Source organism: Nothoprocta perdicaria, unplaced genomic scaffold (genome assembly GCF_003342845.1).
Source record: "Nothoprocta perdicaria isolate Ctin4 unplaced genomic scaffold, notPer1 scaffold_385, whole genome shotgun sequence".
NCBI lineage: Eukaryota > Metazoa > Chordata > Aves > Tinamiformes > Tinamidae > Nothoprocta > Nothoprocta perdicaria.
In genome coordinates this window covers 124,479-142,412 of record NW_020455627.1, presented here as the reverse complement: position 1 = coordinate 142,412, position 17,934 = coordinate 124,479, and the positions used below count along the sequence as shown (strand labels likewise).

At 38.6% G+C, this 17,934-nt stretch overlaps 1 protein-coding gene across 1 annotated transcript in view; it reads left to right on the top strand.

The window, feature by feature from the left end:
• MYO3A (myosin IIIA) overlaps window positions 1–17,934 on the top strand; it is a 95,912-nt gene that overhangs the window by 16,442 nt on the left and 61,536 nt on the right. The window contains exons 3-7 of the mRNA XM_026044805.1: window positions 1,318–1,422; window positions 2,157–2,256; window positions 14,814–14,890; window positions 16,010–16,155; window positions 17,715–17,780. Coding sequence (XP_025900590.1) covers window positions 1,318–1,422; window positions 2,157–2,256; window positions 14,814–14,890; window positions 16,010–16,155; window positions 17,715–17,780 — 494 coding nt within the window. The remainder of the gene's footprint in view (window positions 1–1,317; window positions 1,423–2,156; window positions 2,257–14,813; window positions 14,891–16,009; window positions 16,156–17,714; window positions 17,781–17,934) is intronic.

Here is a 17,934-nt window from a genome sequence, read left to right as displayed (position 1 = left end):
ACTACCATACAGAAAAATGTAGTGGCTTAAAAGAAGAGAGTGGGATTTTCTTGTGTGGGGCTTTTTTTTTACTATTGTCAGATGTCCGGAGTTCTGCAGCTGAAAGGTTTTATTGATAACCTGTCTCTTGTAATTCAGCAGACTCCAAAATCTCTAGGGAAAAGGAATTACTRTTTTGTGTTGCATGGATTTTTATGAAACTTGAAATTTGTTTCACTTCTATTGGAAGAATAAAAGAAGTAACACCTTAATATCTCTTCGGTTTGTTAGTGCAAGTGAGATATAATGAACAGGCTTTAAGRTTTTTAAGGCTTTTTAAGGCTTAAGTACTGATTTCATCTTAGTAGGCAGGTAACTGCTACAGACTTAAGAAAAGTTATGTTATAACTTCATCCTGCTGAAGAATTTTGAGGGATTAAAATGAGCATATGAAATCTTGCAGCTCTAAACTAATCTGCTGGTAATGTCTACTTGCTAACTTGTCTGGAAAGCAACGCCAAACCTCTGCTTCCTGGGTGTGCAGGAAGCAGGGAACAGGTTTTTGCCAGAGTCTTGCTGCAATTTAGGCAGGAGAAAAAGGRAAGGAGTCAAGGATAAATTGTGGGGTTCTGAATCCAGAACAGGGAGCTTGCAGGRTTGATGCTAGTGGTGAGATTTTTTAGGTCCCTTGGCTGTGATTTGTGTTGTGTTCCTGGCCAACCTTCTATTAGTGGAAAATGATACTTTTTCTCCTCCACCTCAATACTTTCATCATCTTCTATGATGCCCGTCTCTCTTTTTATATACCTTTTAAACTAGGAATTAAGTGGAAAATGGTAAAGAAGGCAGGAATCTTCCTAATCAGGAAGATTCCTCATTGGAGAGAATTCTCTGTTGCTTGTCTTCCAAAGCCTTAAATCTGTTTTCCTGTTGCATGTGGTTTTTATACCTGAGAATTGATGCTGTCATAATCTGCATTGCTGGTAAGTTGCACATGATGAATAYAAACAATTAATGTGTCCCCAAGAGACAGGCTTTCACAGGGAATTTATTACACTACAAGCAACTTAGTTTCAGCGAAAGCCAGCCATGTATGTGAAAGAAGAGACAGGCTGCTGTGCTTGTGTTTGGTCAAGAAGAATTAGATGGAGAAAGGAAGAAACATCTGGTTTAAGTTGCTGTGTATGTTGCATTGTAAACGGTATACACAAAAAGAAATTAGTGACTTGCTAGGTTAATAGAATTTACTTGTGTAAAATATGAAAACTACTGAGAACTGAAATTTAGCTGTCGCTCCAACATTTCTTAATCTGTTTTTATATTTCCGTGATTTTGCAGCTGTGCAATGGTGGATCTGTGACTGATCTAGTGAAAGGATTTTTGAAGAGAGGTGAAAGGATGAATGAACTTATAATTGCTTACATTTTACATGAAGCTCTGATGGTAAGATAAATCCTCTGTGAGAGGATAGCCGATATTCAGATAATATTTTTTTCTTTGAGTGAAGATCAGTTACACTATAAAAAGTGTTTTATATCATAGTAATGTTTAATGAAACCAAGATAATGTGCAACTCATGCAATTCTTTTTGAATGAGCAAGGTAAGAACAGTTCATCCATTTGTTTTGTGATTAAGACAGTGAAAATTGATTTCTGTCATTGATTTATTTCCTCAGTAAATGCTGTTCCATTTCAGAGCAAGTTTTCATTTTGAGCCATATCAGAAATATATTAAAAATACTGTTCTATTTCTTATGTGAGGAGCCAAGTTTTTATAACAAAATGATAATCAGATCTAGTGAATTCAAACTATCATAAAAAAAGTTGTCTTAGCTAATCAAGATCAAGTTTCTTTTTTTATATATTTTTTCATTGTCTTTTAATTGGGATTTGGCTTTCTGTGATGGAATTATATAGCAGATTTATAGTGCTTTTCTGCTGCTGCTTTCATAAAACTTGTAGGTTACAGAAAGTGGAGTAATTAAAAAAAATAGCTGTTCCACATAGTGGACCAGGTGTTTTTTCTAATAAGAGTAAAATCTGTGCAGTTTTGGATAAAAGGAAAAAAAAAATCTGTGTTAAGATTTCTGATACTTTTGTGCGACCTCTTTTCTGCAAAGGCAATATGAAGAACAGAGCTGTTTCTAATAAATCAATGTCTATATCTTACTTTCCAGGGCCTTCAGCATTTGCATGAAAACAAAACTATCCACCGTGATATTAAGGGAAATAATATCCTCTTGACCACTGAAGGAGGAGTCAAGCTTGTGGATTTTGGTATGTTATGTTTGTTTATTTTTTCAATCGGTATTGGATCTCTGAGGCATGGAAAATAAAATTAAATGAAGAAAAAAGTTAGAAAAGAGGAGCTATATTACTTCTTTATTTAAATGCTGAATACTTAAAAATAACTTGGATAACAGAAGTTTTTTTTTAAGTTGATAGAAATAATTATTTACAGGCTCAGAGTTTTTACAACTTCCTTTTTTTCCCAACCATTTTTCTAATTATATTTAGATATCATGGGTAGAGTAAAAGTTTTAATAACCACCAAATGCTTTAAGACAGACACAGTGAGTGGGGTGGCAAACTGGTACTATGGTTCAGAATAAGGTTGGTGCCAAGACCCTGAAGGACCATGTGCTTTTTCAGTGAAATTAGRATCTGGCAGACAAAGGCTCCACGTGGCCTGTTAGAGGAACTAGAACTTTGTAGACATTGTGAAGAATGGGAGAGCTCCATCTCAGTTGTAAACAGTTCATTAGAGATGCTACCTCAAGGCAGCAAAGGGGGAGCTATTATGTAGGGAATACCCAATTTCCAAATTCTGGGCTTTAGGTACAACTTATAAGTTGTTACTCTATGGAACAGCAACCATTGGTAAATATGATGATTACATTCAACATAAGAACAATCTTCATTTCCTTTTATCCTCCTGTTTTGCAGTGATTTATTCAATTGATACGTAATAATTATTTAAGCGATCGTGGGATTTTAACTCACATGGGAATAGTGTCTTCCTGTCAGTCAATAGTGTTTGTGCAGCTCTTATTACTCCATTAAAAAACAAACAAACAAAAAAACCCCACAGCTGTTAGATTTACTAATCCTTCTGAAGATTTATGCATTTATGTTCATTTTTTATGCTTAGATAAAACTCTGGTTGCAAAGCCATCACACTTCCTAAATGATTTGCCATATGTTTGCTAGTCATCTCTGTTAGTCTGGAAGTTTAGTATAAGGCAAAATCAATATTTTTGCCCACAGGTTTTTCATGTGTTATGGAAACTAATTTCTTAAGGTGCTGAAGGCAATTAGAACTGCAGAGGATCAATGCTTCTGAAAATTAATTCACTTATGCAGATGTCAAAACATACCAGCTGCAGGGATGAGGACCTTAATTCTTTATTCCCCAGTTACTGCAATCTGATGTGAAGGCTATAATTGAAAAATAATCTTCAAATCTTGAGAGCAGAATTGTGGTGGCAAAGCATAGAACACACACAAGAAACAAGCTTGCATACACGTTTTTATGGGCAGAAAAAGGAGCTGTAACATCAGCAATCCTTCTTCTCTAAGGAATGCGGGAAGTGCACCCGTCTTAAGGGAGGGATTTTCTCATGCATTTATTTTTCAATACCAATTTGAAACCAACAATGATTAGTTTTAAATAACTAAATACAGATTATACAGTTTTCATGAAGTCAACATGGAGGATATATCATTCATGTTTCAGGCTGACGTTTAAGGTATTCAGGCRGGAGCTGGGAGATTTCTCTCTTCTACTTAAGAGGATTTGAACCCACCTAATTAGATTCCAAGAGTGCTCTTAAGCCAGGAGTGTGAGTGGATCAAAATCACTCCAGTTGACGCTGTTACCGACAGCTGTGCAAAATCATTTGTAGGATCAGGGACAAATCCATACCCACATTTCTACTTAATAAACTGGTGAATTAATGACCTACAGAAGGAGACAGACACACTCACCATCTCTTTCTCAATAAATCATCAGTGGAAATGACTTTTTGTTTTGGACTGAACAAACTAAAACAGGCTCTTGGGGACTCATGCAGTTCTGCTCAGCGTGCCTGCAGCATTTCCATCRTAGTGTAGAGGGAAGCAGGGATCGTGGATCAAGTACTGCTGCCCCTCCAGCATTAACCAGGCAGAAGACACGAGCCCTTTCTGAAGATGATATTGGCTGAGCTATCCTCTTAAATGCTGGTTTATGATGGTTATATTCCAAAGAAACCCTTGCTCTCCTCCTCCAGTACTCTCTATATTGGTTTTCATTTAAGCGGGTGTATAAAATCTGTGTTTGGGAGATGGACCTGTGAAGTACTTTCTGGAGTAAAGTACTAGAAAAGGTCATGTCCACAGCCTATATGTGTGGTGTGGTCATATAACTTGCATGTCTGTTTTTTTTTTTTTTTTAAGTGCTAGAAGTTTCTAGGAGTTGCAAATTAAAAACCTCTAGAGTGAGTTGAATATTCTTTGAGAATATTCTCTCTCCTTTTGCACACTCTAAATCTGGCCTGCATAGTAGTGCATCACCATTCAGAGTCYTTTCTTGTGCAGCAATCCTGGCTTTTCTGAACCTTCATTTTGTGACACGACTGGTACAAATTGTCTATGGCTGTTGCATTGTAAGCATTTATATCTATTCTGTGACGGTGGTTTCTGAACGCTGTACAAACTGCAATAGATGACCTTCACAACACTGTTATGAGGAAGAAATTACTGTAATTCCCCATTAATAGTTGGGGATCTGGAGCTTTGAGAGATTGAATTGCTTGAGGTAATATGGAAAGCCTGTGGAAGAACTCTCCTAAAATCCAGGGCTAACAGTCTTAACTATTTATTTGCCTTTCGAGTAGGTATGGAAAGTTACTGAGATGAGAAAGTCTTTCAAAGAGTACCACAGTAGTGTCTCAGCCAGGTACCTGTAAAGAGTGAAATTCTTGCTCTTTCTTAAAATTTTGCTACAATTTTATTTAATCTGTATAGATTTTACACCAGTAAAACATTTGATTAAATCAAGTAAATGAATTTATATTCTCTCCTACACCAATGTTTCTGAAACTAAATGACTTACTGAAGAGCTGCAGGTTAGAGTTATTTTAAACTGTCCATACCACAAAAACTGTGGAATACAACTCCTAAAAAAGCTCACTGTCCTTCATGTCCATCCAGTATGACATGAGTTTAGATCAGGAGAGGTAAACAAAATAATTCTGACTACAAAAGAGAAGTTACCAACAGAATCTTCTCTAAGCAGATCCCATGATCCCTTCTTCAGCACCCAATTCATGCCCTCTGTACCTAGAAGATTAATGTATCTGCAAAGTCCATGCTTTCCTATGTTAGAGAAGGATGACTAAAAGCAGTTGAACTCCCTGGAACATATGTGGGAATTAGTTCTTTAGCTGTCCTGATGGAAAATCTGTGGGGAAGACGCACGTCTGAGAATTGCAACAATTATTCTCCAAGTTTCCCTTTGCTGCAGAAATAGAAATAATAAATAATTGTTCTGTTTTCAAGTGCAATTGATATGTTGCCCTGTAGGATAGGGGCCTGAAAAAAGATGTACATTTACATTAAAATAAATATCCTAGGGCACTTCAAAGAATGAAAGCTGAATAGTGTACTGTATAGAAAGAGCTGGAGACAAGCAGAGTATGAATGAAATTTTCTTTATAAATGTTTTTAATTAGATTCACAGCTGCTCACTAGCTTTCTGGAGAGGAAATGTTTTTGTTCTCTTTTTTGAAGACTTTTTCTATATCGGTTCCTCAGATTTTTTCAGGAGGATTCTAATATTAGAGTCAGATTTCAAAGGATATTTTCATCACTAAATCTAGTAAAATTTTCAAAACTCCTAGCATGTAAATCTACATTACAGGAATTACATCAATTACATGATTACATGAATTAGATGTTGGATACCTTTTGAAAACCTCATGAAAAGCTATTGGCAGTTCTTATTGTCAAAATACCTTTCAGTGCCTGACCTTGTTTTGTCAGGCCAATAGTGCCCTGATGTCCCTTGCACACAGACCTCTCCTCCTCTGTAATAAAATTGTCATCTACATCTTACAATGGGCAACCAATTTCACAGGAACCTGAGTGCATACTGTCTTCTTAGGCTGAAAAATACTTGTTTACTTGAGGAAGTCACATTCAATTTATTTTCTTGAAACTAGAGATGGGGCCATCTTTGTATTAAATATMCTCTGAGGCAGAATTCCCTTTCCTTTGAAAATTCTAATGTGTCAAAGGGCTGTGCGACAATGGGATAAAATAAACTTAGCTGTGTTATTGTTGTTGTTACTATTTTAGCTTTTTTCTTAAAGCCTAAGTGACATTTCATTTTGAAAAATCTGACATGTTTCTGAACCCCCCTGCCTTCCCTGGGAGCTTGGAAGCTAGAGCTCTTCATAGTTACATATTGTTGAAAGAAGAGGATRGAAAGTGTTCTTTTGGGCTAAAAAAAATGAGGAGTGTAATGCTTGATGGAAAATTCCCCTTCTCCTGTGTTTTTGAGGGTTGACCTTATAGGCTGATAGTCTTGAAAAGAGCATGGATAGCTTATGCTTCTCTGGGACTGCTGAAACTTAGACTGAGAGGCCTTGGAGATGGCCCTGAAAATGTGAGTATAAACTGCACTGCACCAGTTAAGCAAATGCATTGTTTCGCAGCAGTTCTGTTCCTTGCTTTTCGTGATGACATCCTACTTCCTTACCAAGTGGAGTTAAGCTCTTGGACTTGCTATGCTCAAGAAAAGTTGTTAGATGTTTATGTGGATATTAGGAACATCTAAGCCCCCCAAAATAAAAATARATTGTAATTTGTCCTTTGTAATATAAACCTATTTCTAATTAAGAGAGATTTCATGATTCCCCCAAGCCAACTAATACTGTCACTGTGAGAAAGAGAACATGCAGAAGGATTGTCCAACTCCATTTTTTGTTTCTTCTCAGGCGTTTCGCTGTGTATCTCACTTCAGTTTGTAAAACTCTCTAGATAAGCCCAACTATACAAAGACAAATTCTAAAGCTTTTCAGTGGTAAGCCAGGTTCCAGGGAAAGACCTGGAAAAGAGGGAGTGCAATCTCACTGCTGCCAGCAGATGGTGGGAAATTACAAACACTGGTCTGAACGCAGCTAATAGAATACTCACTTCCAGAGTTCCTTTAGGACTGTAGATAATAAGATTTCAATATGCATAATTACCTGAAACTTGTATTGCAACATTAATGTGGCATGTCTAGTGAGGGTAAGGTGCTTTTTATGTTTCAGATATATTTAGTTGGCATTTTGCAAGCGATTTCAAATGCTGGAAGTGTTGCATTTGCAAGTTGCATGTGAATATTGTGTTCCAGTTCCATTGGCTTTGCAATGTCAGATATCATGCTGGGCCTAAAGCTCATGCAGCTTTAGAGTGGATGTTTGCTAGCCTGACTCAACTGGAGATTAACCTGAGTATGACTCATTGGAGGAGAAGTAGGCTGGGGGAAGGAGGACGGTGTTACTTTATTTAGACATACTGATGTTATTTGTTTAATACATGAGCTATTACTTTGAGGTACTTTGGAAGCTGCAGATAGAGGTCCACTTTCATGTTTGGAATGTAATAAGATAATTAGTTTGCTGCAGAATGAGTGGTGATGCTTCTGTTAAAGCTAGTTGAAATCATTTACTGTTAAAAGTCAAGGAAACCTTAACACCGACATTTCCAAACTCCCCTCTTGTTATACAAAATTGTAATTATTAGTAAAACAYGCCTAATGTGAGAATCTGTCTTTTTGGTAGTACATTTCTATCTTGACTCTGCTCTTCAAAATTAGGATTTTATCTAGGTAATGCTAAACAAAATTAAMCAGTTCATTTCTTAATGAGCTTAATTATAGCTCAGTTCCTGAATTGAACTCTTTGGGTTTTCCTCAGGAAGAGTGTTGAGCAATTGTAGCAACATTCTCTATGTGCTTCCTATCTACAGAAAGGCTAAGGATTATTTTCTTACAGATTACGAAATATCAATAATGCTTCAACCTTATACTAATATGTAGTCATCATCAGTAAGAACAGGTCGCAGAGGAGCGAAGGCTGGTGGCACCCGGGGCTGGCTGCAGCCGACTGGGAGTCTAGAGCCACCTGGTGCTCAGTGAGTAGCTTGAGAAGTGAGGGATCCACATTTAGAACTGGGGCATTTTGAGAAAGGACGACCTGATCCCTTCTCTTGTTAATGTCGCTCACGATTCGCAGCCTTGGATGTCCTGGTGACATTGCAGAGGAGCTCAATGTGACCTTGAATAATTTTCCAAACTGCTGTAGATTACTTACTTGGGAGTAGTCAGAATATCCTATTGTGTCTCCTTGTCTCCTGCATAAATGCACTCTGCATCATGAATCATTCTGCTAAAACGAAACAATTACTTAAAAACTTTTCATTTGAAAGTATTCAAAAATAATATAATTTTCTTTCTGCCYGTAGCTTACTTTAAGCAATGAGTCACAGCAAGGCTTATATTTGCCTTAGTCATTCTAGCATGCAGCCATAATAAAGCTGCCTGCTCCAGTGATTCAGATCAAGAGCAGGCTCTCATTGTGTTGTCATTTCTGCATACCACATAGCATGACACTCACATGTTCCTCTTAAACAACTTTTGCTGGGGCTGTGTCAGAAGCCAATAAAAGAAAGAACTTCAATGGAAAACTTCCTTCATGAGCAGCTTGTCAGACCGCTTTGAACCCCATCAACTTAATGCCAAATTTTTCAAACCAGGGTTAGCAGGGATAAGATGGATTGCAGTGACTTGAGCTGTGGAACATTTTCTTTGTTGGAAGGTTTAATTCTTTGTGGAAGGTTTAATCCTTAAAAACTTATTTTACAGGCCACGTGTGAATGAAAGCCTTTGTGTTGTCCAGTAACAGCAAGAAGAAAGCATGTGACCCAAGGCTGTATCTAGGATAAGCTGTTCAATTGTGGCTTTTGAGTTTTTTTGTTTGGTTTGGCTTTTAACAATTCTTTCTACTAATTCACATAAGGATGTCACTGATGGCTTAAACATTAAAGAAGTCTGATATGGAAAGCTGGTGTCCTGTGCCAGAGCCACATGAATCTAGAAAAGAACACTCGTGGTCCAGAAAAGACTCCCTCGTGGTTCTCCTAAGGATCAAACAATTGTCACTTCAGCCCTTTAACAAGTCAGCCCAGACCATTTTGTATGTAATGGTGACAAGAGRGCCTGGCTAGCAAACATGCTACCATATTCTCAGGGTCACTGGGGACATATGAACCTACAGGGACTGGGAGCAGCTGGCGCAAGGCAGGCAACCCTTGTAGGTAAGCCAGCTTTGGAACTCATAGGTTCACCTCTGACTTTTACCCAAGGGATTTTTAGTCTGAACTTTGAACATGTTCTGTTATTCAGTTCAGATGTGCAGAAATTAAATGCAGTGATACTGAATTCCAAAGAATCATCTAAAACAGCCCCATAACTGTTCATCCTYGGTGTAAATCAAGAACCAGTTTGGTAGAAACATCTGTGGGCCTTTCTTTTTTTCTAATAAACATTCTTAAATTCTTATGGCCTCTATAAGTTAGGTGGTATTCACCTGTCCACATACTACTTCATAGCATTTTTTTAATTATTTTTTTAGGAGCGGGTTATTAGAAAAACCATAGTGTGCTTTATAATAGCACCTGTTCATTTTTACCTATAGATTGAATCCAGTGAAGCAGTATGCACTGAAGTGTCTCAGTCCTTATTTGTCTCAAGTATTCTGTCCCATCAGCATAACTGCTTCCAGGATGCAGATAATCCTGGCAAGAAAGGTACCAGGTAACAAGGAGAAAATCCTCTGTGTTTCTTCCAGTCATAGAGGGGTAAATTCCTTTTTTGGGCTTAAAAAGTGGCAGTCCATTTGAGTCCAAGYATGTAAAGAATGCAACATGTAGAAAGGAGGACTCTGCTCACCAGCATATTGCACCAGATTGTGTGTAGCTCCACAAATCCCTAAGGCTTCAGAGAAGCCTGGTTCTCCCTTCTGACTACATCTGGACAATTGTGCACCAGGCAAACAAATGTTCCTTGCCCTCCCTCCAGGAGTGCAGCTGAAGCCCTGGAGCATGAGATCTCATTAGAAGCACCAGCCTTGTGCCAAATCGATCTGCTAGGAGCATGTGGAGGGCAGCCCCTGGTATCCCATCCTGCTGGGGTCCACAGAGAAAGGGTGTAAGGACAGTCTGAGGCTAAGGGAGCTAACTTGTCTTATATATCAGCTATATTTTTATCTTATAGTTTAGGTTCACTGGTTTTTACTCTCCTCTTACTCTCCTTCATACCTCTGTATAAAGAGGATATTTCATCTCTTAGTTGCTGTGCATGGTCTTGAATATTGTGATTTTTTTTGCCCTTTCTGAAGCTTTTAAAGGGCCATTTGACTGGCTTTTGGATATGCCCTGTTTCAGTTTAAGATTTATATTTTGCAATGTGTGTTTTCCTAAATGTCTGGATACCTCTGGCTTGCCAGTCGCTGTGGTCTTGGCAGTCTGTTTTATTCATTAAAACATTTTAGGTAATAAGATAATACTTAGTAATGAGTGGAAAAGACTGAACAAAAAATATTTACCTTCTGTGGAAGAGGATCACATTAGGCAATGTATAAATACATTGGACAGACACATGTGCATGGGACCCAATGGGATACACAGTTGAGTAGTAAGGGAGGATGTTGGATGGTCTCATTGCAGTGTCATTCTCAATAGTCTTTGAAAGGTTGTGTCAATAAAGCAGAGATTTCTGAGGAATGGAAGAAAGAAAACGTCAATTCTATCTTCAAGGAGGAGAATCCAGGGAATAGCCAGGAGGTCCAACTCACCTTGACTRCTGCAAAGACGATGGAGCAAATAATCCTGAAACCCTTTCCAAACTGATTAAGTACAAGAAAATGTTGGGGAGTAGTCAGCATACATTTATGAAGACAAAATTGTGCTTGACCTACCTGACAGCCTTCTGCCGTAGACAGTCTTGGTGGATAAGGAGAGAACAGTGGATGTTGTTGCACTGTCTGCCATAATATCCTCTTAGGCAAACTGAAGTAGTAGGTGGGTGAACTGAAAGCTGGCTGAACTTCCAGGCTTAAAGAGTTGTGATGATGCCCCAAAGACCAGCTAGAGGCCAGGCCTTCATAGCTAATGCCCCTCAATGCCGCTTAATATCTTCATTATTGACCAGGATAACAGGACAGGGTGCAGCTCTGTAAGTTTACAGATGATACAACCTGGAAGGAATGCTTGATACACCAGCTGGTTGCTATTCAGGGGGATTTTAACAGGCTGGAGAAACGGTCCAAGAGGAATTTTCTGAAGATCAACAAGGGTAGATGCCAATCTCTGAATATGGCAAGGAATAACCCCCTGCTCCAATACAGGTTGGAGGCTGTTTGGCAGGAAAGAAGCTTTGCAGAAAATGTGCTCTCAGAGTTCTCAGAAAATTCTTGAAGAATTCTCTCTACCACGTTGGAGTGGAATCCTTCCTGCCTTCTCGTTCCTAACTAAGAGAAACACTCAGGTTTTGGTTCTGTCTCTGATGTTTATTTTGCTCTGTTTGCTGCAGGCTCTCAGAGATTTAGGAAAAAAATTGAAAAGTAAGTCCAAGTACTGCAATGCTACACCTGTTTAGTCAGCCAGGTTAACAGCGTGAGTAGTGTTTGATCCAAAGACCAGCTTGAGGAATGGTTGAATTGCAGGTCCCTGCTTCGAAGGTCATAAAGGAGTTGCTTTGATAGCGGAATGAACACTGGTGACACAACTGCAAAAAGCTGTGGCCARAGGCGGTGAGATACTTAGAGTTCAAGCTCTTTGGGGTCTGTGTTTTCATGCAGGAACATAGTGAGCAGGAGARGTGGGCAGGCTGTCTCTAAGCTGTGTGTCAAATATTAGCTTGGTAGAACAGAGGCTAAAGTGCGTCCCTCTCCCACCGGCATGGGCTGGTGCAGCTGCATACCTTTGTCACAGGATATAATCACAAAATCATTTTGCACAACTTCCCAAATTAGATCAGAACAGTGTCTACTCAGTTTGGGTGCTATTCTGAGACAAATCTCTCCTAATAACAGAGAGCTCATTTCTGCCCATTTTTATTCTTCCTGGAATGCTGAGGTCATAAGTAGGTGGCTCTAGTTTTCTTTCTTTTTTCCAATATACCAATTTTTGCAATGAAAGTCCTGTATGRTACTCATAGTATAAGACTGCTAATAAGAAATTTCCATTTTTTACTCGTAACCTGTGGCCTGCATTTACCAGAAGAAATAAACTTTGTTTTCTTCTCCGCATTTGTGTGTATAAAAGCCAGCATGATGTGCATTGGTACTACTAATTCACTTAGTTATTAAGCTGCTCATTTCTTAGGAAAATATTTGATTATTTCTGCAACAAAGCAGTAGTAAAGGGAGTGGGAGAGGAACTTGTTATGTTATGTTATTAGAAAACATACAAGTTAAAAAAAGCTGGGCAGTGTATGCTTGACTGGTTGCTGAAATGCTGGAAGAAATGTTACTAAGTGTGGAATTGCATCATCTTTCCCATATATGCAGAAAAAAAGCCCAAGGAAATATCATTTGTCATGAGATGCATATTCCATAAATTGAAATGCCACTTTGCTGCTAGAAGTAAAAGGATAAAAAAATAAACACAAGAGCCTAAAGAAAGTAGAGATGAACTATTCAAGTGAAATCAGCATCTTTATTGACATAAAGAAGAAAGGCGGGATGGGGAATCCTTCACTTTGTTTAATAATTACAGTTCAAAGAGAACAAGCCCTAACAGTGCATAGACAGAGAAGACGGTGCACATTAATATCCCTTTTGTATTTTGCCTCTTATCTCCACATAAAGCTATGATAATTTATAAAATCACATTGGAATAATAAAAATTGAGCTAGTGCCTTCGAGCTAGTGCTGGCAGATCCAAACCCCGATCTCCAAGCCTGCAAGAAGGAGTTTGGCAGAGGAGGGAGGTGGCCCCTTTCCCTTCCAAACGAAGGATCAGACCGTGCTCTCACGTTGCATCTTTACCGCAGGGATGGACCTGTGATGATGTGTTGCTCTGTTTTGCAATCTGAACGACATGTTTTGCTGAGGCTTTGGCAAAAACCGAGCCTCTGTGAGCCAGAGGCTGCCCCTCCGAGAACTCCCTGATCCAGGCAAAAAAGGGCAAAAGCCCTTTTTAGCCGAGCARCATCGTGGCTGAGGGGCTTTGTGCCAACATGCACGTTGTCCTGCTTTCCATGATGTGAGCAAGCATCGTGCTGGCTGCTGGCCCTCCTGCAGCCAGGAGCAGAGTGTGAGACACTCTCTCAAGCTTGTAGTAGACTGGAGGGAGCCAGCAAAAAGGCAATATCCTTCTGTGGACTTGCTGCAAAGATGCAGGCTCATTTACCAGTCAGGATCCTTCTCACTGCCTTATTTTCAGTGATTATATACTTTTCTGTGAGGGACAAATATAGATGATCTGTGAACAACTTCAGAATTAAAAAAACAGATGAAGTTATCTGTGGTTTATTTCCCTCCACTGAAGRAAAAACAAAATACCAAATTGCATCTAGCCACAGATCTGTTAGTAGTGTGTTTTCGCTTAGCAGTTARTGTGAATTATTCCTATTCTAAGAGTTTTTTTGCAGGGTTTTATGAAAAATAAGGCCAAGCATATTCAAACCAGTTAATACAACCCTAGCTGCAACTGCCCCATGGTGCCTGTGGGAGTTTCGTGTTTCATGGTAATCAAATGGCATTGGGAGAGTAAGAAGTACAAATGATGGCAAAATAGCTGATCTTTGGTGTCAATAAAAATAAGCTTGAAAGTAGAGTAGAACACAGCAGCTTTCTTACTATCCGTGATATCAGCACTTCAGAATATCCTCTGGTGGATCTCAAACTTAATGATTAATCAATTAATGACTCATAAATCTATTATCTTTCAAGAATTGCTTGGCTGAGGGGCAGTTTTTCTCTGTGTTACATTCTTGATTTTGCAACACTGGAGGTATTTCCAATCAATGCTCCCATACTTTTTCAAGAGAACAAATTAGTGGTGGGCTGTTCTTTATTGCCGTGATCAGCAGGTCACGACAGTCYGTTAGAATTCCTAATATTTTGCTGACTTTCAGTCTAAAACCACGAACATCAGAATTCACTGTCCAGCTTTTGTCCTGAAACAGTTAATTCATTAAACTATACAGCTCAAGTTACAAAGCTGATTTTGCAGGCACTTGGCGTTGCTTTGTGAATGGGGAGACCTCTTTYCTTGCAACAGGTTTTGATGGTGCACTGCTTTATTGTTTCTTTGTTACGGCAGAGCAGATGAGGATAAGTATCTTTTGTAACGTTTAATCCAAAATATATATATAATGAAACGGAGATCTAATTTCAGTACTGAGCTTGAAAGAAAATAAAATATATGGTACAGTACCTTTTTTTTTTCCTTAAATACTTTAATGCTCTGATTATTAATTGTGTTTTTATGCTCCTAAAACAGAATATGGAAAAAYTGTAATTAACTAGTCAAAATATAGTCAGTTTACTATTGAAACACTTACTTGAGGCTCAATCTTGGCACCTCTGAAATCACTGGAAATGAAGATATGCAGAACCTGAAGTGCTGAATACCTTAGAGTATTCGGCCTTCAGCAGAGAACTGGGAAGATCCAACTGAGATTTGCCAGCAAAGGAAGTTGTAGCATGATAAGAAAAGATGAGGATGGCTCCATTCCGAGGGACTGCCTCCAATGGGAATCACAGTTGCTCTGATTTAGCTTCCCTTGGTTCTCCTAGGTGTGTCTGCACAGCTGACCAGCACCCGTCTCCGTCGGAACACGTCCGTGGGCACCCCTTTCTGGATGGCTCCAGAGGTTAGATTTATGTTTCATAGTATTTTGTGAGTAGCATTCGAACTGCTGCATTCTGCATTTCTGCTCTTTATCTTTTTGATCCCTAGAACTTTCACCAAATGGGATAGCAATGTCCTTTAAAAAATGTTTTAAGCCCATTTTGCTACATGTTGGCAAGGATTAAATTAAAAGGGAATTTCTTTTTGAAATTACAAAACTAGAGGCAAAGAGCAGGAAGGGGAATTGTTTGTTGAAGTGTTTAAGAAGAAAAGAAGCTGCCGTTGAGTGTTTCCAACCTTGCATGCTCTAAAACTAGGTCCGGGCTTCGCATCTGCCTGTGAGTGGCAGGAGCCCTGTGATACATTAGCTTTGATTTTTGAGTTTCTCCACCTGGAAAATTTTTAACAAAACTAAGAGCAAAAGACRGAAGGAAGACATTACTGTGAATGAATAAAATGTACTATGTATCTTTGGAGTTTTTTGTCATTTGAAGTGTCATGTGCTGTAAAAGAGATGTTTTAAACCGAAGCAGAAAGTTATAAAAAAAAGATCATAGCACATRAAATTACACTGTTTATAGGAAAACCGCACTGGAACTAGCTAGGTGAAAAAATTCTGGATTCATGTGGCCATGTGAAGGAGCCTAAATTTGCTGTAATCTAGTGGAAAACCTGTTTCTGAAAATTTGGCTTAATTTTGAAGCTTTCAACATAAGGAATATCACAATGTGATACAGTGAATTCAGCTTCTGCTTTCCTGCTTGTTTCGTTTGATATAGAGCTGTATGGCTGCATTACTTCTTTTTGAAAGAAAAATCCATAAAGCAGGTTCAGTTGCCTTTTCTTCCTCTTGATGATGCAATTTATCATCTTCCATTGAAAATGCCGAGGATTTCCTCACTTTTGTCAGAATAGGTGAGACCAGATCAGACAGCAATCTGCTATTCACAAAAGCCATCTTTTCCCTGCTTTAAGCATTTCTGTTTCAGAAACAGGATGCTTTGACTTGCAAAATGTGTGTAGTTCTGTTAATTTGTGTCTCTGTTCATTAAGAGTCCTTCAGTTGTGCTTGCACAGTGCAGTGTTCTTAGGTTTAGATGTTTGATGATCCAATGACCGTTCTAATCTTTCACTCTAACAGGTGATTGCCTGTGAGCAGCAGCTAGATAGCTCCTATGATGCCAGATGTGATGCGTGGTCACTGGGTATTACTGCGATAGAGTTGGGAGATGGAGATCCACCCCTTGCTGATTTGCACCCTATGAGAGCACTCTTCAAAATACCAAGGTAGTATCTTGATGTGTTTATTTCTTCCCTGATTAGTCTGAWTTTTTTTTCACTTAACTGTTATGTTGTTCACACTTAGATTATGTAAATTTGTACAGCTCCTTCATATTGCTGTGAATTAGGAGAAGGTTAGAAATACTTTATCTAGATGTATTTTTCTATGGACTCTGCTTCTAGCAGAAACACATCCAGAAGTTAAGAGCTGATTGTGGCTGCATTCAAGAAAAGGCCCTAAAGCCCTCCCCTACATGGACTGCTGCCAGGATAAATGAGCACAGGAATCTGCAGAGTTCCATATACTCCGTTAGAATKCATTATGATAGGAACTCACAGTCTGCTAGCGTTGCCAAAGAGACATCACAACTGTCTCCAAGATTTATGCTGCATCCCTTGAAGTAGAGTGTTGTTTCATCACTCTCAAACCATCAGCTTATGCTGCTTCTGCCTCTTCCAATRTTACTGTCCTCCAGCAGTGTATCTAGCTGCTCCTTTTGTGCTTTCTTTGAAACTGGRGGTAGGAGAACCTGAAGTGCCACTTAAAGCTTTTCCAAGGAGCTCAGTCTCAAAGGCAGTAGGTATGACCATACAGCAGGTTGTGGATTTTACTCCAGCCATTGAAGTAGTTAGTACCACAATAATTAACACTACATAGCAGATGAGTGCTACATGTTTTTTTTCAGGAAAGTTACCCAAATTAGCTTAAATCACTAAAGCAGAGCAGGAATGCTCTTCTCACCCACCCCTGCTAGGGAAGGAGCAGTGACAAACTGCCATGGTCAGTAGGCCTTCAAGAAGACTTCTGGCTTCAACCCTTAAAAATATTGGGCACCTTCACTTCTGCCTTGGAGCAAATGAGAGATCAATACCTTTTCATTTCATTAAGTAAAACGCAGAAGTGCTAGAGTCCATGCAGCCCTTGAAGAAAAGCAGCTATAAGGAGGCAAAAAAAGAGTCACATCTTCTGTATGTGTCTCTCTCTCCTTTTTGTGTCTGCACTCAGTGGAAGTAGCACCTTTATTTGAAAGGAAGAAGACTKAACTGAATTAATACCTGAAATAAATAAGAAATGAAAAGCAAGAAGTAGAATTTATTTTACAGTAGATGTGTATTTAGTTTTTCATTCGACTTCTGATTACCTTTAGATGAAATAATTAATAAAAAAAAAAATAGTTCAATCTGATTCTTTGTTCAGCAGGCTGATTAATGAAGTAATTCCTTTGAAAATTTGAAAGAGAAATTCTTAAGGAATTCTATTTAAAAGATATATGATTTCAGACTTGAAAAGAAAGAAGTGATTGTTAGTTTCATTTGCTTTATTTGATTAAATAGTTACAGTAACTCTTAACCATGTTTGGTAGATCATCTTGATGTGATTTCTCCTTAGTTATATAATGCAAGAGAATCAAGGACATATTGTATCATCTATCCATGCTTCTTTTTCAGTGGCAATCAGTATTTTTTTCAGTGCCCCTTCTAAAATTCATTACTCCATCTTCATTCTCACATTATTTTTCTCAAGTGAGTAACTTAYTAACTCACCATCTTTCTGATCTTTGCAGGAATCCACCTCCAACATTGCAGCAGCCCGAACTGTGGTCACCTGAATTCAATGACTTCATTAATAAGTGAGTAACAACTGAGACCACTGTAGTTGAGTATGGAACATGTCTAAAATGTCAAGTAAAATATCTTTATATTTTCTGTGAAAATCAGTTACTACTGATCAGTTACTACTGAAAATCAGTTACATTTTGCTTTCTTCATTTCCTTAAACTGAAA